At 39.9% G+C, this 26,978-nt stretch overlaps 3 protein-coding genes across 3 annotated transcripts in view; all 3 read left to right on the forward strand.

Annotated features, from left to right (window-relative positions):
• Positions 1–6,028, forward strand: part of itfg1 (integrin alpha FG-GAP repeat containing 1) — a 98,027-nt gene extending 91,999 nt beyond the window's left edge. The window contains exons 16-18 of the mRNA XM_077714186.1: positions 10–92; positions 689–806; positions 5,292–6,028. Of these exons, the coding sequence (XP_077570312.1) occupies positions 10–92; positions 689–806; positions 5,292–5,351 (261 nt within the window). The 3' untranslated portion in view covers positions 5,352–6,028. The remainder of the gene's footprint in view (positions 1–9; positions 93–688; positions 807–5,291) is intronic.
• A 1,800-nt stretch (positions 6,029–7,828) lies between these two features.
• On the forward strand, positions 7,829–19,340 carry neto2a (neuropilin (NRP) and tolloid (TLL)-like 2a). Its single transcript, XM_077714190.1, has 10 exons — positions 7,829–8,294; positions 9,212–9,268; positions 9,351–9,494; positions 10,916–11,164; positions 11,227–11,274; positions 11,348–11,475; positions 12,353–12,581; positions 15,047–15,160; positions 16,252–16,382; positions 17,253–19,340. The coding sequence occupies exons 1-10, from the start codon at positions 8,285–8,287 to the stop codon at positions 17,994–17,996; spliced, it is 1,854 nt and encodes a 617-aa protein (XP_077570316.1). The 5' UTR covers positions 7,829–8,284; the 3' UTR covers positions 17,997–19,340.
• Positions 19,341–20,027: 687 nt separating this feature from the next.
• Positions 20,028–26,923, forward strand: dnaja2a (DnaJ heat shock protein family (Hsp40) member A2a). Its single transcript, XM_077713698.1, has 9 exons — positions 20,028–20,241; positions 21,136–21,195; positions 22,873–23,102; positions 23,190–23,270; positions 23,346–23,479; positions 24,058–24,254; positions 24,776–24,920; positions 24,998–25,125; positions 26,112–26,923. Exons 1-9 carry the CDS (start codon positions 20,164–20,166, stop codon positions 26,298–26,300), a joined length of 1,242 nt encoding a protein of 413 aa, XP_077569824.1. The 5' UTR covers positions 20,028–20,163; the 3' UTR covers positions 26,301–26,923.
• The last annotated feature ends 55 nt before the right edge of the window (positions 26,924–26,978 follow it).

Consider the following 26,978-nt stretch of genomic DNA (forward strand, 5'->3'; position numbering starts at 1 on the left):
TTCCCGTAGGATTCCGGCACGAAGGAGTGGACGGCCATCATTCCCAACTCTCAGCTCATTGTCATCCCTTACCCGCACAATCAGCCAAGCAGGTACACACATACACACACATACACACGGAAAAAAACACTCCCTAGTCGTAGGACGCTCCGTAAGCCGGTTGCCATGGATACGGTGGAAAGGAGCGCCTCATCCTCCTCCGGCACTTAGCGACAACACACTTAAGTTGGCAGCGCAGATTTTGTGCTGTTGTGCAAACACACGTCCACAAATACACGTTGACGTGTCACCTCGTCGCCGTGGCGCGCGCCCGCCACGATGCAGATGGCGTTCACGCAACACGGAGGCTGAAAGCGGTACATGTACCTTAATGATCCTCCAGTAGCAGATGGTTACCTGATATCATATTTTGCAAAGGGGGATCACAATAGAGCTTGATAAACAATGTGGTTATTATATTTATTTTCACATTCCAAGGCTTTTAATCGGGTTATAATGTTAGGGTTTTTTGATTTTGTGGTCCGGTGGTGTAGTGGTTATTATGTCAGGCTCGCAGTCTGAAGATTTTGGGTTCGAGCCCTCACTGTATGGAGTTTGCATGTTTTCCAGTTTCTTCCCACATTCGAAAAACATGCAAGCTAAGTTCTCGATGGCGTCCAAATGACATGTTTTCTTTGTTTTGGCACAGCTGGAGCGCCAAACTGTACCTGACACCCAGTAACAGCGTCCTGTTGACCGCCATCGCCCTGATCGGCGTTTGTGTCTTCATCCTCGTCATCATCGGAATCCTTCACTGGCAGGAGAAGGTCGGCACACACAGACACACACTCAAAGACACACACTCAAAGACACACACTCAAAGACACACACTCAAAGACACACACTCAAAGACACACACTCAAAGACACACACTCAAAGACACACACTCAAAGACACACACTCAAAGACACACACTCAAAGACACACACTCAAAGACACACACTCAAAGACACACACTCAAAGACACACACTCAAAGACACACACTCAAAGACACACACTCAAAGACACACACTCAAAGACACACACTCAAAGACACACACTCAAAGACACACACTCAAAGACACACACTCAAAGACACACACTCAAAGACACACACTCAAAGACACACACTCAAAGACACACACTCAAAGACATACACTCAAAGACATACACTCAAAGACTGTTACGACTCCCCCTGGGGTATGATATACCAGAGAGTCGCAACTATCACAGCAGACAGGTTCGGTCAAAGATGAGTTCGGACACACACTGCAAGTAGCCTTCAGTTATTTTTATTTACAATAAAGTCAACAAAACAGACTACGGGATAACATAGGGGAAGCACGAGATATTAAAGTGGCACCCTCAAATAAACACGGTAAAACCCCCTCCCAGACAGGTGTCCAAATGAACACCCACAAAAATACAGGAAATCAGACCGAAGGATGCCACCGTTAAACTGATGTAATATAATCTAGACAGGGGAATAACTGTGTCTAAATGCACAAACTATATGTATACCCAAGGGTGTCTAAACTTATCTCAAGTCCCCCTATGCAACCCAAAATCATTAACACCACATACAAAATATAACATGGAGTAACGTACTCACAAGCCTGCAACTCAGCAAGGCAAGGGCCAGGGCAAGAAGGCAAGGGAAAGAGGCAAGGGGTGAACTGACTACTGAAAAGGCTTTAAATAAGGGCAGGAGGGATGATTGGGGAATTAATTACAGCTGTGTTTGGCCTGGGCAGGGCTCTGTCACAGGGGTGGAGCCAGAGCTGGAGATAAAACACCTCCTACTGGTGTGTGTCCAGGCTGCCAGCCGTAACAAAGACACACACTCAAAGATACACACTCAAAGATAAACACTCAAAGATACACACTCAAAGACACACACACTCAAAGACACACACACTCAAAGACACACACACTCAAAGACACACACACTCAAAGACACACACACTCAAAGACACACACACACTCAAAGACACACACACACTCAAAGATACACGCACACTCAAAGATACACGCACTCAAAGACACACACAAAAACACACATACAAACACACACTCAAAGACACACACAAAGACACAAAGACACGCACACAAAGACACACACGGGGCTCGTATCTCCGCGTAAAACCCGGAAAGACTAATTAATTGGTGTCTTCTGTCCTTTTCGGCGAGGCGGGTTTGTTCTTTCATTACCCGCGTAAATACGCCCTCCGGGGAGCCCGCGTTGCCACTTGTTTTCCCGCCTTATCTCGCACGCATCCGCACTCCCACATCACACATCCGGGCGGCGTCTCGGCGTGAACACCAACCGCCGACTTCCTTCCACGCCTCGCCATCTGCCGCCTGTGCGTGCCTCCGAAATGTGACCCTGATATTTTGCCGTTTTTTAGTGGACAGTTCCGAAAAATTCACCCACACGCCGAGGTGAAAACTCATTTTTGGCGTCGTCACGGCGCCCCATCTGTTCGAATTTGAGCAGACAAAACCGAGTAGATCGCCATTTTCTCCAAGACATTGTTTTGTATTCTAAGCGCTAATTTTTGAAATGATGCTAAATGTGTGGGTGTGTCAAATTTAGCATTGTAGAATACCCACAAAAACAGTTCTCGTGTACAGGTTTTGAACCCAGGTCAATGTGTAGGGGTTGCATGTTCGCCCTGGGCTTGTGTGGGTTTTATTTGGGTACTCCCATTTGCTCCCACATTCCAAAAACATGTATGCTAGGCTAGCTAGCTAACACTCTAAATAGTCCTTAGGTTAGTATTAGCGTTAATGCTTGTCATTCGTGCGTTGTAATTGGCTGGCCAGTTCAGGGTGTCCTCCGCCTTGTGGCAGTGGTTGGGATAGGCTCCGGCACCCCGCATTGACCTTGTGAGGATTAAGTCGTTCAGAAAATAAATGATATTGGTCATTTATTGAATTGAATATAATGGTTTTATTGTCATTACACAAGTAGAATGACTTTTAAACCAGTTTCACATAAAAATAACAATAAACAAACGATTAAATCATCAATGAATAAGAACAATAAATAATCAATAGAATATTTGAATTTGCTGATAGTCAAACAAACTTTCCAAGGCGCCATTTTGCAGCAAACTACTGCATTTAGGGCTGGGATGGACAAACTACGGCTAGCGGGCCACATATGGCCCACTAGCCCTTTTAATCCGGCCCGCCGACGTTGTCCAAAAATGTTTTTTTTATTTAATTTTATTTTTCCCTAAGATGGCGCCGTCACGCAAAAGCCAGTGGCAGTAGCTCTGTCCATTCTTATTTGTTTTTGGTGTTTTACAGCCCCTCTATCTTTTTTAAATGACATTTTAATATTTCTTAATACATTCCTTTTGACTTGACTTTGTACTTTATACTTTTAACTTTAATGATGAGTGACGAGTATGTTAATCCTTTAGTCCTTTTTTCCATTTATATTTCATATGTACTGTTAACGGATGCACTTTTTTATCTGTATCCTATCTTGTGCTGACCCCGCCCATCCTTCAAATTTTTAAAGTCAATGTGACCCCCGGGCACACACCCTTATTTAGGGGCACCTTATTTAAGCCAGAGTAGCATTTAATATGGCTACCATTTACTCTCCCAACAACAAAGTCAGGTAAAGGACAGGCGGCTCAAGAAAAGCCCATTGCTAAGCTAGCGTAGCTTCCATCCACACGGCGCAAAGCACAAGAATATTTAAGAAGGCCAATCAATCACTCGTTTGGAAGCGTCTTCCCACCTGAGGCGCACCTTCCGACTTAATTAATCCACATCAGAGACCACGGCGTCATTAAAACCGTCGGACAGAAGGACGCAAATCAATGTGCCGCTGCTTAACCGTGATTCGCCGGCCCTCCCGATGACGGACGGCAGTCCTCCCGGATGCCCGATTAAAATGGCGGAGGACATCTTGGCTTTTATTTTTTTAGCGCTGTGGGAAAAAATCGAGGCGGGATCATCCGTCAATAGCTGAGAGAATGAAATGAACTATTGATTTTGGGGGTGCCGAAGTGGCAGGGTGACAAATTATGCATCATTTTTTTTTTATGTGAAAGGAGTCGGCATTAGAAAGATATCCATCATTTTTTTGGACTGTTTTCTTCGTCCTCTGTAGCGATCGGTGTCCAATCTGTTTTTGAGTGGTTGACTTTTAGGACTTGAGATAATGAGTAGAAACAACCAATAAGGTATCATAATTGTTGCATAAAGATAATCCAATTTTATGGAAAGGTTTTTATTATCAATGGAAATAAAATTTGTATGAATATAATTTTGAGAGCTGGTTTCAACAGTACTTCGATATTAAACAGTACTTCGATATTGACTTCTCTCTCTCATGAATGAACAGTAGATATTTAGATATTAAACTCTTGTTGAGAGCTGTTTTCAACAGTACTTACTCTCTGTCACCATTTGACTGGAGACTAAACGTCCGGCGACCAAACGTGCGGCGACCAAACGTCCGGCGACCAAACGTCCGAGTACCTAAAATCATGAATAAGTCTTTTGGTGACAGAGAGTTTACTGTCGAAGCCAGCTCCAGAAATTATATTCATGAGAGAGAGAGAGTTCAATATCTAAGTACTATTTAATATCTAAGTACTGTTTAATATCTAAGTACTGTTTAATATCTAAGTGCTGTTTAATATCTAAGTGCTGTTTAATATCTAAGTACTGTTTGATATCTAAGTACTGTTTAGTATCTAAGTACTATTTAATATCTAAGTACTGTTGAAACCAGCTCTCAAAATTATATTTATGAGAGTTTAATATCTAAATATCTACTGTTGATTCATGAGAGTTTAATATCTAAGTACTGTTGAAAATAGTAGATCTTAAACTCTCATGAATATAATTTTGAGATCTGGTTTCAACAGTACTTAGATCTTAAACAGTACTTGGATATTAAACATTACTTACTTACATATTAAACAGTACTTAGATATTAAACATTCCCTTATGAATATTATTTTGAGAGCTGGTTTCAACAGTAAACTCTCTGTCACCATTTCACCGGCCACCAAAAGACCGGTCACGGCGGCTTATATGCGAGTAAATACAGTAAATCAAAGACAAGGACAATAAGACGTTGTTGACACTTGAAAGAAAGTCCACGACAAAGTGAGAAATCGCCTCTGTCGGCAAAAACCTTCCGGCAGAGGAATATTCTTAGCATGTCGCGTGAAATGGGAGTCGAGTGATGGAGTGTGTCTTTGATGCTCACCTCACTGATGTCTTTTTTTATGTCTTTCAGAAAGCAGACGACCGCGAGAAAAGGCAGGAAGCCCATCGCTTCCATTTTGACGCCATGTGAACGACCACTGTTGCATTATGGGTGAACGCCCCCCCCTCATTTAAGTCGTTGACTGCCATTGACGGCAATAGACGTCCATTGATTGCAATGGATTGGACGTCTTTGGCCTTCAATGTCATTGGATGTTAATTTCTAACCCTGTTCCAAAATGGCTACCCTTTTTAACCCTTTACAGGCCATATTGGGTTATTTAAAAAAAACAATTAAGCCCATAAAATATTGCAAATATCATATTTCATCTTTATAAACCCAAATGTAAATATTGTGGCCAACATGACACAAAATGTCCAAAAATCTGGCAACCCATTCTTATTTATATTATTTATTTTATTATTGATTAATTAATCAATAATATTTCAAATTAATAACAAGAAATTTGAAATATTCTTTTTAATTTCATGCAATATTTTTTTTTCTTCGCTAAATACCCCATAAAAATATTAATAGTGACTTTTCAAAATAGCCGATTCATCCCTTGCCATCCACGTTGCCAGATATTTGCTTTTTTTCCAGTAAAATTTTGTCCGGACAGATTTACTTTTTATCTGTTTAAAACTACTGAGGAACAAGACTTTTGCACTTTTTATTTTGGAAACTAATAATTAAGCGTGTAAATTATTTGCTTTTCCAATCGCTGCGTCCATTCGATGTGAATAATAAAAGTTATTGACTGTGAATTACCGCGTTTTCTTGCTTTATTTTGAGGCTGGAAGAAAAAAACACCACAGGCTTTCTTTTTGCGATTTACCCCCAAGCTTTTTCTTCCATTGATTTAGAAAACAACGGTGAAACCAAGCTTTATTTTGGCGAGGAAACCCTGCCGTTTGCTGCATAAAATATGCAGAGAGAAGATATCACATTTGACAGGGCACAGCCGGACACTTGTTGTTGTTATTGTTGTTGTTGGTGTGGATATCACACATGGGTTTGTTGGTTATCATCAGGAAGTAGCGGATTTTCAGAATATAAGTCGCATCAGGTAAATAATGCAACGTAAAGAGATAAAAATATTATATTTGGCACTTTTAGAGGATATTTTTTCATTTGATTTGAAACTATGAAGAAATCTATGTGTAAGGAACAATAGGAAAAGTGGGATATATAGGCTAATGTTAGCGTAGCATTTTTTCAGAACAAAAATAAGACAAACAATGGAAGAAAATGCAGCTTATAGGCCGGAAAATACGATCACTGATTACTCTAGTTAATAAAAATTGAATAAAAAAATTACTTACTAATTTAAATTAAAACAAACGAATTAATTAAAATATATCTCATCTTTTTTTAAGCAGCAGTGTAAGTAATTAAAAAAATTAAATATTTCCTATTAAGAAGCTCAGAAGGACATTTTTTCATTTTAATGTTTATAAATGATTGCTTGGCTATTAATAAAAGCTCTCAAGTCATTAGTGGATAAATTGTGGCAGCATATTTGGCAGACGTAAAGACGACCACAACCGCCATCCAAATAAAAGTGAAATTAATTAACATTAATTTACAACATTGCCTTATTGATTTTATTTTGAAGCTGCACAGGGGACTGAAGATGGAAATTAGCCTTAGGCTATAACCTTACATTACTTTTATTAGCATGTATATGTTTTTATTAAATAAATCAAACTCAAGAAGTGTTTAAAAAACATGTTTCAGAATACATATAAAAAATTGAATTATTCTTATGAACGAAACATAGTTAATTAATATATGTAAAGTAAAATTGATCAATATATATAATTGAAATGAATGTTTTTATTCATATTATCTCATTTCTGAACTGTTTTATCCTTACTAGGGTTGCAGGGGGTGCTGGAGCCTATGCCAAATGACTTGAAGTCAGAGGCAGGGACACCTTGAATTGGTGGACAGGGGACGTGGAGACAAACAACCAATCACAGTCATAACTATGATCAATTTAGCATACAATTAGCTTGGAATGCGGAAGGAAACCGGAGTACCCGAAGAAAACCCACACATTCCCATGAAGAACATGCAAACTCCACACCACTTTCCCCGACCTGGATTCAAACCCAGATCTCCCACTACGAGGCAAAAGTGCAACCACTCAATCACCGCGCCACCCACATACAAACAATTAACGACATATAAAGATTTCACTACAAAGTGCACGAATACCGTATTTTCACGACTATAAGGCGCACTTAAAAGTCTTAAATTTCCTCCAAAATAGACAGGGCGCCTTATAATCCAGTGTGATTTATATATAGAAAAAACAAAACGTCATTCATTGAGGGTGCACATTATAGTCATGAAAATAAGGTAACAACAAACAAACAAATACAAATAAATAGTCCCTAAATAAGTAATAAATACGTAGTCCACGTCAAATTAGCAGAGTGGTGTATATACTCAGTTTATTTTCATGTTAAAACCGTTTATTCTTATTGATTGACCTTAAGAGTGTTTTATTTTGAAGGCGTCACCGGAATAGGATGTATGTCGTCCATACACTGGCCTTGACGACGCTGGCCAGTGACGACTCGGCGCTTGATGTCAGCGGCGCCCGCGGCTTTAAATGCTCCTCATGCGGGCTCAGCTCCTCCTCAGTGCGCCCACGGACTTGAAAGCTCATCTTTTCTCCTCTTTTCTTCTCTCTCGCTCTTTCTCCCTCTCTCTCTTTTCTCTCTACTCCTTTCCCTCTCTCTCCCCCTCTCTGCTCATCTCTTTTTTGGATACCCCATACTTGGAGCACCTCGTCAGGGTTCGAGTCCCACTCGGAATCCGAGCTGAGGCGTAACAATGGCCGGGTTGAGATGCTGATAACCTCCGCTGGATTTCCATCAAGACGGGACCCACGCGTGATGGATGTACCCCCTTTTTAAACCTTTATTCCCTTGAACCCACACACGACGAATCAGGTTGTAGTTTAAAAAAAAAAAAAAAGAAAGAAAGGGAACATTCTCGCAGAGGAAATAATGCACAAAGGTGAGTCCCATTTTTTCATACCATCGCTCAAACTTTATCAAAAATTATGACTTCCCCTCTAATTAGGGTATTTTTATCCTCATTTTCGGGTGTCAATGCGCGGATGGGTGCACACTAGGCTACTTGTTTTTTTACACCCAGCTGAGTTCCGCTTGACTTCACCCGGACCGATAGACATCCGCGTCTAGTTCCATTATCGGACACGGAGTGGCCGACCAAGAGGCTCTGGTGGGCGGATCGCGTTACTGCCTCGCCCCGGTGGTTCCCTTGGAAGTGGTATATAGTTCCATTATCGGACAGTGGTGTCAAATCAATGGTGTGCTTAATTGGGTTTGGGTCCATAAATTGAGGAGTTTTGACATGCTTTTTGTTTAGACAAATACCCATAGAAGAGGACAAACGTATGTCATCTCAGGTGCATTGATTGGTCGCTAAATACACGGATGTCGTTTCAAAAGTCTGCTCTTTCTTTGGTTTTATTCCGGAATAGCTATGATGGAATATCATGAGGTGTCCAATCCATTTGGACAGTTTCAGGGATTGGCAGGTTTTGTTACCTGATGCAATAGATTTGACGTCTATTTGTGTCGATGGTAGTAACATGAATATTTTTAACCACTATTGATTTGGTTGGAGGTTGAGTGGCTAGTTTTAGGTAAATAATCGAGTGGAATTTTAACCAATGAGGTTGTCAGAATCAAAACTGTTATAGTATGCGGATAATTAATGATATTTAATATGGTCATTTTAATGGGAAAGTCAAAATTAACCTTGTTTGACTTCATAAAATGGAATAGAGCCTGGAATAGAGAATCATATAGATGAGTATTACTATGATTAACATTAATTAATAGTATTTTACAGTCAAAACATATTTGAAAGCTCACAATTGCTCTTCACGTGGGTTGTCGTTCTAGCGTGGATCCTCGTCGTTCTCATCGAAGAAGGCCTCGCTCTGGCGCAGAGAACCAAAGGTGAGCAACACCTAAAAAAATGCACAAAAACAAACAAATCAACCAAAAAAAATTTTTTTTATTATTATTATTTTTTTTAAAGATTCCTTGGGTGACGATGGCGTCCAGAGCCCAAACCACAACGACTGTGGCACGTGGGTTCGCACCATCAATGGGGGCGTGTTCACATCGCCAAATTACCCCAACACGTACCCCCCCAACAAGGAGTGCGTCTACATCTTGGAAGGTGAGGCAGGTGTATTGCAAACTATGGAATTATGGGTAAAGTGGTTCTCTTTTTTTGGTCGTGAAAGACACAACTTTGATTTTTTTTTTTTTGCTAGTAAAAGTTAACTAGAATTTGACCTTTTTCTCTGTAAATGGCATTTTTAAAAGATTAGAATACAGATTTTTCCATTACATCTCATTATTAGGTAACACAGATGTTTAATAGATTATTATGTACATATTTCAATGTTTAAATGTATATATTTAATTGTCGAATGAGGGTTCAGACATAAAATTGTGTCTTTCTCTAGGGGTATTTTGGCACAAATATATTGATTTAAACATCTCAGCTTACTATAAAATGAAAAAATCTTGGTTAAGAGACAACACATCACATAATTATATCATATTAGAATGAAATGCCATTTTTATTTGAAAAAAAAATGCCCTTTTATATACTCAAATTCATTGCCCATCTTCCTAAACGTGAGATGAGGATGGAGGAGACTCCAATCCACACGCGGCTCAATTGCGCCCCCCTTTGAAAATAATAAGCGTTACATTAACTCACTTGGCCCACTGACAGTTAAGAACAATTTTGCCATCAACTTGCGGAAACAAATCCCCCCACTGATTGTCTTAGGATCAACTTTCTGAACCACCTATCTTCATAAGGGGCGCAGGGGGTGCTGGAGCCTCTCGCAGCTAACTACGGGCACCAGGCGGGAAACACCCTGAATGGGTGGGTATCCAATCACATGGGCAAAAGGAAAAAAACAACCACTAATAACTTTAGTCACTTTATCTACTTATTTATGTTGACTACTTATCTATGTTGAATACTCATCTATGTTGAATACTTATCTATGTTGACTAATTTATGTTGAATACTTATCTACGTTGACTACTTATCTATGTTGACTACTTATCTATGTTGACTACTTATCTACGTTGCCTACTTATCTACGTTGCCTACGTATCTACGTTGACTACTTATCTATGTTGACTACTTATCTACGTTGACTACTTATCTACGTTGACTACTTATCTACGTTGACTACTTATCTTCTGTTGACTACTTTTCTATATCGACTACTTATCTATATCGACTGCTTATCTATATCGACTACTTATCTATATCGACTACTTATCTATATCGACTACTTATCTATATCGACTACTTATCTATATCGACTACTTATCTATGTCGACTACTTATCTATGTTGACTACTTATCTATGTTGACTACTTATCCATGTTGACTACTTATCTATGTTGACTACTTATCTATGCTGACTACTTATCTAGGTTGACTTCTTATCTATGTTGACTACTTATCTACGTTGACTACTTATCTATGTTGGCTACTTATCTATGTTGGCTACTTATCTATGTAGACTACTTATCAATGTTAACTAATTTATGTTATTGACTCAACAGCACTGCCCAGGCAGCGAATCCAGCTGGCCTTCGACAAAAATTACTACATCGAGCCTTCCTTCGAGTGCCGTTTCGACCACATCGAGATCCGCGACGGGCCCTTCGGCTTCTCGCCGCTCATCAACCGCGTTTGCGGGGGCAAGAACCCCGGGCCCATCACCTCTACCGGACGCTTCATGTGGATCAAGTTCACCAGTGACGAGGAGCTGGAGGGCCTCGGATTCCGGGTCAAGTACACCTTTGTGGCAGGTAAGGACGACCTTTCGCCGTCCTCACGCGTGAGCTGACATTTCCGTCCATTGTCTTTCCAGATCCTGACTTCCACCTGCACGTGGGCGGGCTTTTAAACCCCATCCCAGGTATGGCGTTCTTTTACTTCTGAAATAAAAGGGTGTTTTTGTCCTATGTCGTCATCTGGTTGTCATTCCACAGATTGTCAATTTGAGATGGGCGGCTACGATGGGGTCATCCGATCCAGTCAGGTGGACGAAAGCAAGCGGGTCAAGCCCGGTGACGCTTTAGACTGCATCTGGACCATCAGGGCGCCCCCTATGTCCAAGGTATGTAAGCACTGCCCACTGAAGTTCTACTGAGATCCTCTAAAATATGATAGTGAGTCATTTTGGAGACCAATCCTTCCCAAAAGAGGGCAGAAAAGGCTGAATAATAAGATTAAACCCTCTCAGATGCTTTGGCCACGCCCACTAAAAATGATGTCACAACCAGAATTGACTAAAAAGGGGTGTTCCCTCATTCCTTTTTGGAATGGTTAAAAATTACATTAAAAAACAGTTCAAAATTTGTTTTTCAACATGTAAATTTTTAATAATTTGGCATGGTTACTATTTCAGGGCACCTTCATAAAGTAAGACATTATTTTTGGTCATTTGATTAAAAAAATGATGTATTTATTGTAATTATTAATTATTAGTATATTTTTCATTTTTGGGTAGGAATACATACACAAATAAATGTATAAATGAACAAATTTGCACTTTAGTGTAGTTTGAGATTTTTACTATTTTATAACAATGTTGAAAAATTGCAATTATATTTTCTATGTAGTATTATTTGTGTATTTTTCATTTTATATTATGAATACATTTATAAAGAACAAAATGTTAATACATTATAAAATGAAACACATGATTTTTTGCATAGGATTTAACTCATTACATGCCACTGATGGACAATTTATTTAAGATACCGTATTTACTCGCATATAAGCCGCACCTTGAAAATTGCCTTGAATTTTTTTAGATGGCTGACAGGAATATTTTTTCACGTTTTATGCAACATAAGTGCGTTTTTTTCTTGAATTTTATTCATAGACGTCAAAATTAATTTTGTTTTTTTGATCTGACAAAACGGCTTATATGCGAGTAAATACGATAGATAGGTAGGCAAAAACTAAAATCCATTTTAACCATTTTTTAGATTTACTTGCGCTTCATGGAGTACCAAATGGAGCACTCCAATGAATGCAAGAAAAACTTTGTGGCTATCTACGACGGCAGCAGCGCCATCGAGAACCTCAAGGCTAAATTCTGTAGCACGGTGGCTAACGACATCATGCTAGAAACCGGCGTGGGCGTCGTACGCATGTGGGCCGACGAGAAGAGCCGCCTCAGTCGTTTTCGGATGCTCTTCACTTCCTTTGTGGACCGTGAGTAGCCGCCATTATGTCCTTCTAGCCCAGGGGGGTGTCAAACTTTGGTCTGTGGGCCGAATACAGCTTAATTTGAGATCAAGCGGGCCGGACCAGTAAACTCATTGCAAAATGACATAGAACTAACAATAAGCCCACTTTTTTCCTTTGTATTAGTCACTAATACTAATAATTAGTGCAAAGAATGAGTAAATTATCAAAATGTTTATTAACAGAAATTCCCTTTTACATTATGAACAATATATTATGAACAAGAGAATAACATAAGAACATAAATAAATGTCAATTCATGTTGTCTGCACGTAATAAAACACTGCGCCCCTAGCGGATAATACAAGAACTACATATGTTAAAGAAAATTCATATTTTTTTATACAATGCAGCTTTCTTCCCCGGGCCGTACCAAACCACCACACGGGCCGGATCCGGCCCGCGGGCCGTATGTTTGACACCCCTGTTCTAGCCAATGACATAGCTATACGGATTTTGTAGTGGCCTAAAAAGTGAAAAAAATATGCTAATAAGTTGAGAGATGACAGAAATTTGGACTAATTAGGCCCTAACTAATCATTCGTTCATTAAATTTCTGAACTGCTTTATCCTCACAAGGGTCGTGGGGGGGTGCTCGAGCCTATCCTAGCTGACTTGGGGTCACAATCGTACTTATACCTAGGGATAATTTAGCATACAATTAGCTTAGCATGCATGTTTTTGGAATTTGAGGAAACCATAACTATAATCTTCCATTGTACTTTGTCTTAGCTCCGCCCACAAAGACATGATGTCACAACCACAATTATCTGATTTTTATATTTGCTATTCATAGGTATTTTATTTTGTTGTTGGCTAGTGACCGATTAGGTCTGTCATTCTGTTAGCATGTGCTAGCTAGCATAGCGACAGAAAGCTAGATTTTATTTTGATGGATTTTTGCTTTTGTTAGCCGTTGTTTGTGATGCTAGGCTGTTTTGGCGGAATATTTGCTTCCCCCCCTACTCTTGGATTATCCCACGTTGGCAGACGCCATGTTTTGCATAACCTGGATTTGAATATGTCCGGAAGGCCCGACTTGTCAGCTCGAGTAGTTGTCGTCCATTTGTAGCTTTAATGGAAGCGGCGTCTTTTTTGGAGAGCAATCTTTGCATGGCGTGTCGCAGCTTTTTTTGTGACTCCAGCCATCTGTATCCTGGCACGATGCTATTCTTACTTTCGGCTAGTCAAGGCCAATTTCAAAACAAACAAAAAACCCTCAAGGTTGTAGAACCAAATGTTGTTCTTTCAAATGTACAAAAACTAAACTTGTTTAGATGTTGTTTTTTGGCCAATTTGTTATTTTTTTGCTAAGCATTTTAGATTGCATTCGTGCTAGTGTCTTCTGCTGGATTGTTCTTTTTAGGGGCACGGGGGGTGCTGGAGCCTATCTCATCTAGATACCACGTTGTTGACTATTTATTTACGTTGTTGACTACTTATTTATGTTATTGACAACTTATTTATGTTGTTGACAACTTATTTATGTTGTTGATTGCTTATCTATGTTGACTACTTATCTATGTTGACTACTTATCTATGTTGACTACTTATCTATGTTGACTACTTATTTAAGTGATTGAATACTTATTTACGTGGTTAACTAGTTATGTATGTTCTTGACTACTTATCTATGTCGACTAATTATCTACGTTGACTACTTATCTATGTCGACTACTTGTCTATGTCGACTACTTATCTATGTCGACTACTTATCTATGTCGGCTACTTATCTATGTTGACTACTTATTTATGTTGTTGACTACTTATCTATGTTGACTACTTATCTATGTTGACTACTTATCTATGTTGACTACTTATCTATGTTGACTACTTATCTATGTTGACTACTTATCTATGTTGACTACTTATCTATGTTGTTGACTTCTTATATATGTTGACTACTTATTTATGTGGTTGAACACTTATTTATGTAGCTGACTACTTATCTATGTTGACTACTTATCATATTGACAACTTATCATATTGACAACTTATCATATTGACTACTTATTTATGTGATTGACTAATGATTTCTGTTGACTAATTTATGTTGTCGACTACTTATTTATGTTGTTGACTACTTATTTATGCGATTGACTACTTTGTGGTAAAGCGTCAAGTCCCATTATACCTGTAGAATGACAATAAAAGCATTCACTTCAATTCATCGCTAGGGACAATATAGCCTACGACTAGCCTAGCATGCATGTTTTGGGAATGTGGGAGGAAACCGGTTTACCCGGAGTAAACCCACGCGAGCCTGGGGCCAACATGCAAACTCCACACACAAGCCTCAATCTCAGAACCGCGAGGGCGACGTGCCAACCACTCGAGTGCCTGCTGTATTTTAATTGCACTCAAATGGCTTAGAGGCATTTTGGCACCACGGTCATTCTTTTTTTACGATGTCCTTCTTCTCTTGCCTGCAGCACCTTGTTCGGCCGACACCTTCTTCTGCCACAGCAACATGTGCATCAACAACTCACTGGTGTGCAATGGCGTCCAGAACTGTGTCTACCCGTGGGATGAAAATCACTGCAAAGGTCAGATAAGAAAAGGTCTGCCAATAGCCAGAGGTTTTATAGGTCTCACTTTTAGCATAACTCAAGAAAGGACTAAGCCAGGGGTGTCAAACTCCCTTTGGTCTGCGGGCCGAATACGGCTTAATTTGAGATCAAGCGGGCCGGACCAGTAAACTCATTGCAAAATGACATTACACTAACAATAATCCCACTTTTTTTCTTTTGTATTAGTCACTAATACTAATAATTTGTGCAAAGAATGAGTAAATTATCAAAATAATTATTAACAGAGTGCTCCTTTTACATTATTAACAATATATTATGAACAAGAGAATAACATAAGAACATAAATACATGTCAATTCATGTTGTCTGCACGTACTAAAACACAGCGCCCCTAGCGGATAATACAATAACTCAAAATTTTAAAGAAAATTCATATTTTTTTATACAATGCAGCTTTCTTCCCCGGGCCGTACCAAACCACCAGACGGGCCGAATCCGGCCCGCGGGCCGTATGTTTGACACCCCTGGACTAAGGGATGATTGTCAAATTTTTGGGGGTCATGTTTGGAATATGAAACTGAATGTGTTTTTGTTTAAAATAAGTATGAATAAGGATATTTGTATCAAACTTTGCTGGATAGGTTTGTAATATTAGCTGAGTTTGGAGGTCAAAGGTCACAGAAGTCAGAAATATATTTGTGTTTATGAGAACTAAAGATTTAAAAGGGGATTATAAATCAATTTTAATTAGATGGATTGACTCATTTTGGACGTCATGAGGTTAATAGGTCAGAAAATACAAAAATGGCAATAACTTGATAGTAAATGAGTTCATTTAAATGTATTTACAGGGTATATATGATGTAATGTTGGGCCTTGTGAGGAATAGTACACATTGTGCCAAATTTGGCTTTGAATTTGACTGCTTAGGCTGGAAATATGATCTCTATCGTTTATACTAAACATTTTTACCATCTTATTAACATCATTTTTTTTAAAACTAGGTCTACAATGTCTTCTGTGTCTGTATTGCTACAGAAACCAAGAAAATTTCTTGAATACAGGATGAAACACAATTCTAATCTAATCTAATTTAATCTAATCTAGAAAAGCGATCAAGAGGTCTCTTCCACCAAATCACAAAGACCCACGGCACGGTCATTGGTGTCTCATCTGGGATCGTCTTGGTTCTTCTCATCATTTCCATCTTGGTCCAGATGAAGCAGCCCCGGAAAAAGGTATCAAAAGAGAGTGTAGTTCGCATGTCTAACCAGTAGTGGCCACTATACATGCTGTAAATACACAAAATTCCATTGGTAATGCAGAGAATCCTACAGTTACGATTCCTCGACCTACGACCTTTGATTTTTTTTTAACTACTTATTTATGTTGTTGACGACTTATTTATTTTTGGGAATGTGGGAGGAAACCGGAGTACCAGGAGAAAACCCACACAGATCTATAAAAAAAGGATTATTCAGGGCTTTTAATCCAGTTGTTTTAATCCATTTATTTTAAAAAAATCTAAATATTATATCTAAAATGGTCCGGCCCACATTAGATCGAGTTGACTTTCTGTTTTAGGATCAAATTAAAATCAAGAGTAGAAGTATATTAAATTTCCTGATCTTCCCCCATTTTAAATCAATAACTGTCATTTTTAATCCATTTTTTCTGTTTTTAGTTCAAAACTAATTTTTTAAATCTAAAAATATATTTAAAAAGCTAAAATAAACATTGTTTTATATCTATAAAAAAATATATTCAGGGATTTTAATCCAGTTCTTTTAAATCATTAATTGTAATTTTTAACCCATTTTTCCTGTGTTTTTAGTTCAAAAAACATTTTGTAAAATCTAAAAAAAAAATTTTTAATCTAAAATAAACATTGTTTTAGATCTATAAAAACTGAATATTCAGGGCTTTTAAAACAGTTCTTTTAATCCATTTATTTGAAAAAATATATAAATATTATATCTAAAATGGTCTGACACCCTTGCTATATACATGTATAACCTTCATTTGAATTTGATCCTAAAAATAAAAGTCACAACTCACGATCTACATTGCTTTTCACCCCGATTCCATCCAATTGTGTTCTCTTTCAGGTAGTTGCCCGGCGACCCGGCGTTTTCAACAAGGCGGGTCTCCAAGAAGTCTTTGACCCGCCTCACTACGAGCTCTTCTCACTCCGCGACAAGGAGATATCATCCGACCTAGCCGACCTATCCGACGAATTGGACAGCTTCCACAAGGTCCGACGTTCGTCCACCATGTCGCGATGCGTCCACGAGCACCACTGCGGCTCGCAGGGGTCCGTAGGGACGGTCGGTAGCGGCGGCGTTGGCAGCGTTGGCGGCGTTGGCGGCGTTGGCGGTGTTGGCGGCGGTAGCGGTAGCATCAAACACAGCCGCACTACCCTCAGCTCCATGGAGTTGTCCTACCACAACGACTTCTCCAAGCCGCCGCCCATGAAGACCTTCAACTCCACCGGAACGTACAAGAAAAGTTGCTATGGTTACAAACAACACGCTCAGACTCACGATTGCGACCAGCAAGTCATCGAGGATCGCGTCACCGAGGAAATTCCCTGCGAGATTTACAGCCGAGGAGGCGGAGCCATGGGTGGCATGGGCCTGGGCGGGGCTGTGGGTATCACAGGGGGCGTGGCCCTAGCCGGGGGGTTGGGTATGCCGGGCGGTATGGCCATGGCCGGCCCTAGTGGCATCGCTGGTGGGATTGGAGGCAATATGGGCGGAGCTTGTGGCACCCTCACTATTCGTGGGAGTAGTTCTCGCAACAGCGCCACCTCGGTCGTTGATCCCCAGCGCTCTATGTCTATGGACTTTTAAAAATAGTTAAATAAATGAACTTGTCATTATGAGGTTAGAAAATCGGGAGCAAGGAAGTAATTTATGGACAACAGCGCCCTCTATATGTGGACTTGAAGAAGGAACATCTCTGGGGAAGGTTTAATTAGTCACACCCGCATGTTTGTCAGTCAAATGCAGAGAAGGAGAGACTTCAAACCGGATTAATCTGGTCAGTACGACTGCGGGGAACCACAGAGTCCGGATTTTGACCTGCGGACCCTGTGTCACCCGGAGATGGACCCTTTCTTAACTTTTTACATCTGTTCACCTGGCACAAGCAAATATATATATACATAGTGTCTTGAAATAATTTATTAGAATTCTGTTTTTTATGATGGTGCGTCACAACTCAGATAATCACGGTTTTCAAAGTTGTCTGATCCGTCCAAAACCCCTGTCCTAGATCCACAATTTTAAATTTCTTCCGTCTTGGTTGTGGTACGTCACAAAAAAACGTGTTTTTTCTGTTTTTTGGTCACAGGAATGTCAACTTGAAAGTATTTTGGGGACAATCTAGCACGTTTCCAAGTGCACGCCATCATCATTTAAAACAGTCTGCATACATTGTGACGTCATAAGACACCATACATTGTGGCGTCATAAGACAGCGCCAGAGTTATTCCGGATACTCCTCTATGGAACGATTTGCCAGTTTATTCGGAACCAAATACTTTATCTTAGCGCATCTCAGAGCAGTTAGTTTTGTCAATTATAGCAGTATTAGCCACAAAACAAACCAAGAAAATGTGGAAAAGTCGATTTCTAATCAAAGGGACCAAAATGTGAAGCGGCATCACCGCACCTGTCTGTTATGGCTAATGTTGTGACTCAATGGTGCCTCTTGAGGACAAAAGTGGCATTACAATCCCATTAGATGGACGGCCATGTTCTGGCCTGCTTACCTCACATATACAAATGCAGACATAACGCCTATATAGCTCCATCTCGCCATGGGAAGAGCACACTAAGGGACTCTTATTTTGGTAAGAGGAATTGTTTTTATTTTTGAATTCTCGTGAAATGTCAAACAAGCACAACTCGTCCCCTTCCCGAAGACACGTTGTGGACGAGGACTTGTATGATTTCATTCTTTTGGATTAAAAGAGAAACTATAGCCTACTCACTAGCCTGTAAAAGCGTCATTGCCATGTGTCACAGCCATTGACGGCAAGAGACGTCCAAATCAGTTGGTCAATGGCAAACAATGAGTTAAAACGGGTTGGTGTCAGTATTTATTTGTAGGTAAATTAAAGTATGTATAAAATACATGACTGAATATTATGATTAAGACTTTTTTTGTACAAATAAAGCCTGTTCCTAGTCTGGATGAGTCATAATTGAAAACAAAAAGTGACTTATTTTATTTATTTATTTATTTATTACACCAACGGCCCCGCCCACTTCACCTATTTCAAATACATTATTTGCGTTTTATAGAGTTCTCACTTATATATTTCTTTATCTGAGATATATTTTACTTTTGTAGTATTTGTTTTTGCTGTTTATTGTACATTTAAACATTTTTAAACAGTGTTGCAAGGGTTTATTTCGTCATTTTCAAGGGCATCAACCATAATTTAATGCTTTTTAGCGCAATTTAAAATGTAAGGAGTTTAAAGATAGCATATGAAATTCAATATATCTCAAACCACTTTATCAGGATTAGTCAATCTAAGACTTAAATCCTCTTATAGATCCAAATATTACCACTAAGTGCACAGTCATAAAAGCCACGCAATAAAATCACGAAAAACGTTATTTATAATTTATATATGTATATATTATATATTATATAGCCTAGTAGCTGCCATCCCTATTGAATGGATGGACGTCAATATCAGAATCACAATCAATAAATAATAATAATAAATATTCATATACAGGAAACAGTGGTAAAATAAAAACGAGTAAAGTTACGTATGTCTAAAAAATAAAAAGAAAAAGAAGTGGGTTGGCATGGCGTGTAAAGTGGACATCCTTGCTGGTGCAATAGCATTCATCCGGCGTTAGAGGGCAATCACGGGTGGATGGAGCGTTGAAACCCACCGGAAGTGGAGAAGCGTAAGGCGAACGAAACATTTTCCACCCGGCGCCGTCTCTTTGTCCGTCCACCTCCGCGCTGAAAGCAACATCCGCAGCGACAAACATGGCCAATGTTGCCGACACGAAGCTCTACGACCTCCTCGGCGTTTCGCCGTCCGCCTCCGAGAACGAACTGAAGAAGGTAAACCGTGCCGGGCCAGAGCGGCCTTGCCCGAAAAAGCCGGCGAACAACACCCGATGCCCGGGCTGCCTTTGACTTGCCGGGGCGCTTGTATGAAAAAAAAATGGAATCAGGAAGTGCGTCGTTAGCATGGCGAGCTAATGCTAGCTCGTTCGCCGGCCTGGATGCTCGTGTTTGTGACGATGTCATCCAAGGCGTCAATGTGGCCTTTTAAACGGTTTTTCGATTTAATACGAAGTTAGTAAAAAGACAATCTATTTTTTAGATATTTTTGTGTTAGCGTTTTCGCGTTTGACCTCCCATAGCAACCGCACAGGTGTTGCTGATTGCCATGATGATCGTCAAGAGATAATTTATCAGCCTATAATGTAGAAAAACATAAAAAAAGAGGAGAATAAAGATAATAAAAATAATAAACTGAATAAACAAACCAGGCGCGGTCACTTATTTTAGACCATTGACGTCAATCTGCTTGTTTAATTTGTACGATTTCAACTTCGTGTATACGTAATAAAAATGTCACCGTTTATTGGTTATGAAGATGTCGCCGTTTCGATGATGATTGACAGGATCCATTTATATTATTTATTCATAGATAATTTGTTTTAAGCGTTTTCTTTGTAGATACGGGTCATTGCGCCTATCGCTAGCTTCAGATGCTAATAGCATTTCTCATGTTTCTTATACAACATTTCAAAGCCGCCATTTTATACCAGAAGCCAAGTATGGATGAATAAATTTGATCGTTTTCTAAATGTAATTTGTCTTTGGGTTCATCTTGTAACCAGATAATCTTTCGATTTCGTCACGTGTAGTTGCGTCATCAGTGTATGACGTGACGGGACATGTGCTGGTCGACTGATAGTCATTTTGTCTTATTTTTTATCTTTTCAGGCATACAGGAAATTGGCCAAAGAATATCACCCGGATAAGAACCCCAATGCTGGTGACAAGGTAAAAGACGTCAACTTATAAGTATTTTAAATGATTTGTTATCATTACAAATTGGGTGCGCCGTATAACAACTTTTGTATGGGGGGAAAGGGTTTTTTTTTGGTGAAACTGATCTCGTATTCCTCCATTTTGGATCTAATCCGGATTGTTTTGGTCACTGGGAGCAGAGGAAAACATCACCGTCGATGGCTAATGTTGTCATGCTTTCAGCCTTTTCACTATATACATAATATAGCGAGTCAGCAAGCAATGTACATTGACAGTCAAACTGTCAAAGTCCCACAGCAACATCTGCAGAATCTTTAATGTAGTGCAATGACTGACTGGGCACCCCATTCACTTTTGAGGAACTATTTTTTTATAGTTTTTACGTAAATATGTGCTGCAATGCATTTTATTATCGCTTAATACGGGTAGCGATTGGCCGAGGTTGACAGGGATTTCAATGTGTTCTCAAGAGGTTTTGGCTAGAGGGTTCATTGACCCCTTTAAGCCTTCATTAGAGATTAATTTTAATTGCAGCGCATACCTTAAATGCCTTTTTGGATTTAAACATTTTGAAAATAGTTGTACGGAGGGGTTTGTTGTGGGCTTTTTATGTTGTTGTTTTTTAACTTAACCGTTTACGCTATTGGTCCATACAGATCAACAAATGAAAATTGTGATGCAATGTGTTTTTCCAAGATGGCTGCTAGGGCCTGGGTGATTTGAAACTTCAAACTTGAACTATGAATAAGTCAATAAATGACTTTCCACATTATTCAATTATGAAAGTAACTGATATCTTGATTAGAAAAGAGAATATATGATATGATGGCTTTAAAACTAATGGTCGCTTTGTCTCCCCACTTCAAAATGTCAGGCACAGCCGTCGACAATTATCCGCAACCTGTCCCGTCGGGCTGGTATTGAACTGACATTGTGTACTTGTGTTTTTCGTTGACGTAACAGCTCGATGTTTTAGTGTCGTGGGTTACTTTTAATTTTTAACTCGGTATTTGCGCTTAGTTAAAAGAGAAAAAAGTCCCTGGACAAGAAGCTGTGCCAAATGTCAACACGAGTGGCTTAGATGTGACCTACCATATTTTCTCGCATATATGCCGTATTTTTCGCTATTTTTTTACTGAAATGAGGGTACGGTTTACATGCGCACAAATTAGACTTGACATGCACAAAACTGCATGGTGACAAAGACAAAACGCAAGACAATGTGTCCGATTTGGTCATTTATTTTAATACAGAGAAAAGATAAACGGATAAAATGCCAAACAGGATTTATTTTAATGTCTATGAATGAATTCATTAAAAAAAAACTATTGAAAGCATGAATATGGAGGTGAAAATTGTGGATCAGGGGGCGGCTTATACGAGAGAAATTGTGAAATTCAACAATTTTAAGGGTGCGGCTTACACGAGAAATTGTGAAATTCAATGATTTTATGGGTGTGGCTTATACGGGAGAAATTGTGAAATTCAACGATTTTAAGGGTGGGGCTTCGTCGATTTTAGGGGTGTGGCCTATACGCAGAGGCAGTCAATATCTGAAAATACGGTAATATATTTTGGCCATGGTATTAATTAATGTTACCAAACACAAAACAACAGGTATTGCTGCTTTTTCACTGGTGCCATAAAAACCAGTTAACCCAATAAGCCTCTCCCATTCTACCACTCCAGTTCAAGGAAATCAGCTTCGCCTACGAGGTGCTCACCAACCCCGAGAAGAAAGAGCTTTACGACCGCTATGGCGAGCAAGGCCTGCGGGAGGGCGGCGGCGGAGGACCGGGCATGGACGACATCTTCTCCCACATATTCGGCGGCGGCCTCTTCGGCTTCATGGGCGGTCAAGGCGGACGCTCGCGCAATGGCGGGCGGCGGAGAGGCGAGGACATGGTCCATCCGCTCAAGTATGATGGATGATTTGTTGGAAAAAAATTAAATTACATTAAATTAGATTCAAAATAAATGTCCTAACCATTGTTTTTCCCCCACAGGGTCTCACTGGAGGACGTTTACAACGGCAAGACCACCAAGCTGCAACTCAGCAAAAACGTGCTCTGTAGCACCTGCAACGGGTATGTTAAACCCCGCCCCCCGCCTAACCCTTCCCGCGCCGCTTCCCAACGCCATGTTTCGTGACCGCCTCGCAGGCAGGGCGGTAAGACCGGCGCCGTGCAGAAGTGTACGGCCTGCAGGGGGCGCGGCATGCGCATCATGATCAGGCAGCTGGCGCCGGGGATGGTGCAACAGATGCAGTCCGTCTGCACTGACTGCAACGGAGAAGGTGAGGGGTCAAATCTGTGACCGGACGTTTGGTCGCCAGTCTTTTGGTCCACTGTCAAATGGTGACAAAGTTTTTCGTTGAAACCAGCTCTTAAAATTATATTCATGATTTTAATATCTAAGTACTGTACTTAGACATTAAACAGTACTTAGACATTAAACTGTACTTAGATATGAAACAGTACTTAGATATGAAACAGTACTTAGATAATAAACAGTACTTAGATATTAAACAGTACTTAGATATTAAACAGTACTTAGATATTAAACTGCTTAGATATTAGACAGTACTTAGATATTAAACAGTACTTGGATATTAAACAGTACTTGGATATTAAACAGTACTTGGATATTAAACAGTACTTGGATATTAAACAGTACTTAAATATTAAACTCTCTCTCATTAATATAATTTTGAGAGCTGGTTTCAACAGTAAACTCTCTGTCACCATTTGACTGGCGACCAAAGGGGACCAAAAGACTGGCGACCAAACGTCCAAACACTGGTCAAATCCAGCCTAAAAAATGGCGTCCGTCCAAACATGGGTGCCTTCAAATGCGGGCATCTTGCGTCCTCAGGTGAGGTGATCAGCGAGAAAGACCGCTGTAAAAAGTGCGAGGGCAAGAAGGTGGTGAAGGAGGTGAAGATCTTGGAGGTTCACGTGGACAAGGGCATGAAACACGGCCAGAAGATCACCTTTGGCGGCGAGGCCGATCAGGCGCCGGGGGTGGAGCCTGGTGACATCGTTCTGGTGCTGCAGGAGAAAGAGAACGAGGTAAATGGTTGTCTTTAACCCTTTTGTTGACGCCGCTAGTGGACAAAGACGGTTTTACGTCTCCCATTATAATGTAAAACTTAGCTTCAGTTTTTTTGGTACAAAATTCTGCGCATTATAGTCGAATAAATACGGTCCAGCAAAAAAATTGGTTAAAATTTTTGTTCATTATCGACACAGAAGACCCAATTTTTGGATTCTCTTCCCAGTGTTGTTATTGTAAACAGCCACAGCTGACAAATTTTCATTGTCAGGGCCAGCTGCTGATTCCCAGCACTCAACCTGAGCGCTAACACGTTGCCTTGATAGCTAGCTAGCCCTAGCTAGCTTTTCAGTCATACATTTTATTAGCCTGGGAATTTAACATGTTTTATTCTCTTCACAAAAAAAGTATATCGAACCTATGGCATGTCAGATTCAGTTTTCTATGGATGGAAATGTTTATATACAGACAATGTAGGTTATTTTTTTATTTGTGTATATGTATGTATGTTTTTTTCATTATATTTTTTGGTTTGCAGACGTTTCGGCGAGACGGCAACGACCTTTTCATGAATCACAAGATCGGCCTGGTGGAGGCGCTGTGCGGCTTCCAGTTCATGCTCAAACACTTAGACGGCAGACAGATTGTGGTCAAGCACCCCGCCGGCAAGGTCATCGAGCCAGGTGAGGCGGACACACACACACGGTGCTGGGAAAAAAAGGAATCGATTTTAAAAACGACGTCAACCCCTTCTCCCCAGGCTCGGTCCGGGTGGTCCGAGGGGAAGGAATGCCGCAGTACCGCAACCCCTTCGAGAAGGGGGACCTGTACGTCAAGTTTGAAGTGCAGTTCCCGGCCAGCAACTGGATCAGCCCCGAAAAATTGGTGGTAAGGCCCCGTTTCTAATGCATACCTGGCAACTTGTACCTTTTTTTTTCCCGTATTTTATAAGTTTTTAGATCATTTCAAATTGTGTACGCCGTATAAAAAAATTTGGGCAGGCACCAGTAATTTCTGTGTTTTAATTACATAAATATAGTGTCAGCAAGCAATGTACCAAGAGAGTCAAGCTGTTAGCGTCATACTGTGACATCTAGAAAATCTATGATTGGGCACTCTGTTCATTTTAGAGAAAATTTTGGACTTTTAAGTGCGCCATATCAGAGTATAACTATTTTCTCGCATATAAGCCGTATTTGTAACAAACAAAATGACAATCATGGGTGTGGCTTATATGCGAACAATACTTGCTATACTTTTTTTCACCAGTAGATCTCGGCAAATTAACATTTACTGTGTGGTTATTTTCAGTTTTGCAGTAAGAAAACAACCATAACTGGACAAATTAATTCCTTATGATATTTGCCCTAATAATTTGCTTATGATTGATACAATACCTAAAAAATAGTGCAATGATTTTTCTTAAGATTTTCCTTTCATAGTAACACATTTGTACTCCCTATTAAAAAAAACATGAATATGGGGGTAAAAATTATGAATCAGGGGCAGCTTATACTCAAGAAATTGTCAAATTCAACAATTTTAAGGCCATTCCTATTACCGGAATAAATATTGAGGTGAAAATTGTCAATCAGGGGTGGCTTATACGTGAGAAATTGTCAAACTCAACCATTTTAAGGCCATTCCCATCAACAGCTTGAAAATGGAGGTGAAAATTGTGAATTGGGGGGTGGCTTATACGTGAGAAATTGTCAAATTCAACAATTTTAAGGCCGTTTTAATTGATTGCGAGAAAATTCGGTGTGTTCCTAGTTATGTTTATACTCTTTATTATCAGGAATTGCAATCATAGATAAGGGAAGCTATTAGCCAAGGTTGACAGGTATGCTAACGATCTACCCTTCGCCCAACAGGAGCTGGAGGACATGCTTCCCTCACGGTCGGATGCGCCACTCATCACAGGCGACACGGAGGAGGTGGACCTCCAAGACTACGACGTCAGCCAGGGCTCGTCGTCGGGGGGACGCCGGGAAGCCTACAACGACAGCTCGGACGAGGAGGGCGGCCATCACGGTCCCGGCGTCCAGTGCGCTCACCAGTAGCCCGACGGCGGCCACAGGCGGGCGGACGGGGGCCCACAGAAATAGACTTTATTTCTTTGTTTATTTAAACGTGGCGGCTGCCCCGGCTGCAAAAAAAAAAAAAAAACATCCTGCCGTTTCCTACAAGGCAGCGGAATGTTTCTTGTTTTGAGTTTTGCGTTGTTTTTTTTCTGTTTTTGTTATAGAATTTACAATAATTTAAAGGACACATTCACACGTGCAGTTTTCACATAGGATTTTTGCAGCTTTGTTTTTTTTTTTGGGTAGATCTGTAATTGTCTTATTTTCTTCCCTTGCCACTTCATCTTTATATTTTTAAACCCAGATTGTGTATAACAATGAAAACAGTCATTTAATGTGATTTGAGTGACAATAAATTGGGAAAATGAAACTGAACTAAAGTTAAAAATGAAATTGCATACATAAAAAAACACGCAAATGCAGACAGGATTTAAAAAAAAAAAAAAGATAAAAGCCTGCATCTATGTTGAGACCATGTGCATGTATAAAAAAGGAAAAAAAAGTTCTATATAAATATATAAAAAGTGATGGTTTCAGCACTCACAAGAGTCACGTGAAAACACTTCAAAAATGAATTCAGTTGAATAAATTGTTGAATCATTGCTATGGCGTCATTATTAAAGATGGAAATGTACATGAGTGCATTACTCAATTGTG

This window comes from Stigmatopora nigra, chromosome 3, assembly GCF_051989575.1.
Source record: "Stigmatopora nigra isolate UIUO_SnigA chromosome 3, RoL_Snig_1.1, whole genome shotgun sequence".
Taxonomy (NCBI): Eukaryota; Metazoa; Chordata; class Actinopteri; order Syngnathiformes; family Syngnathidae; genus Stigmatopora; species Stigmatopora nigra.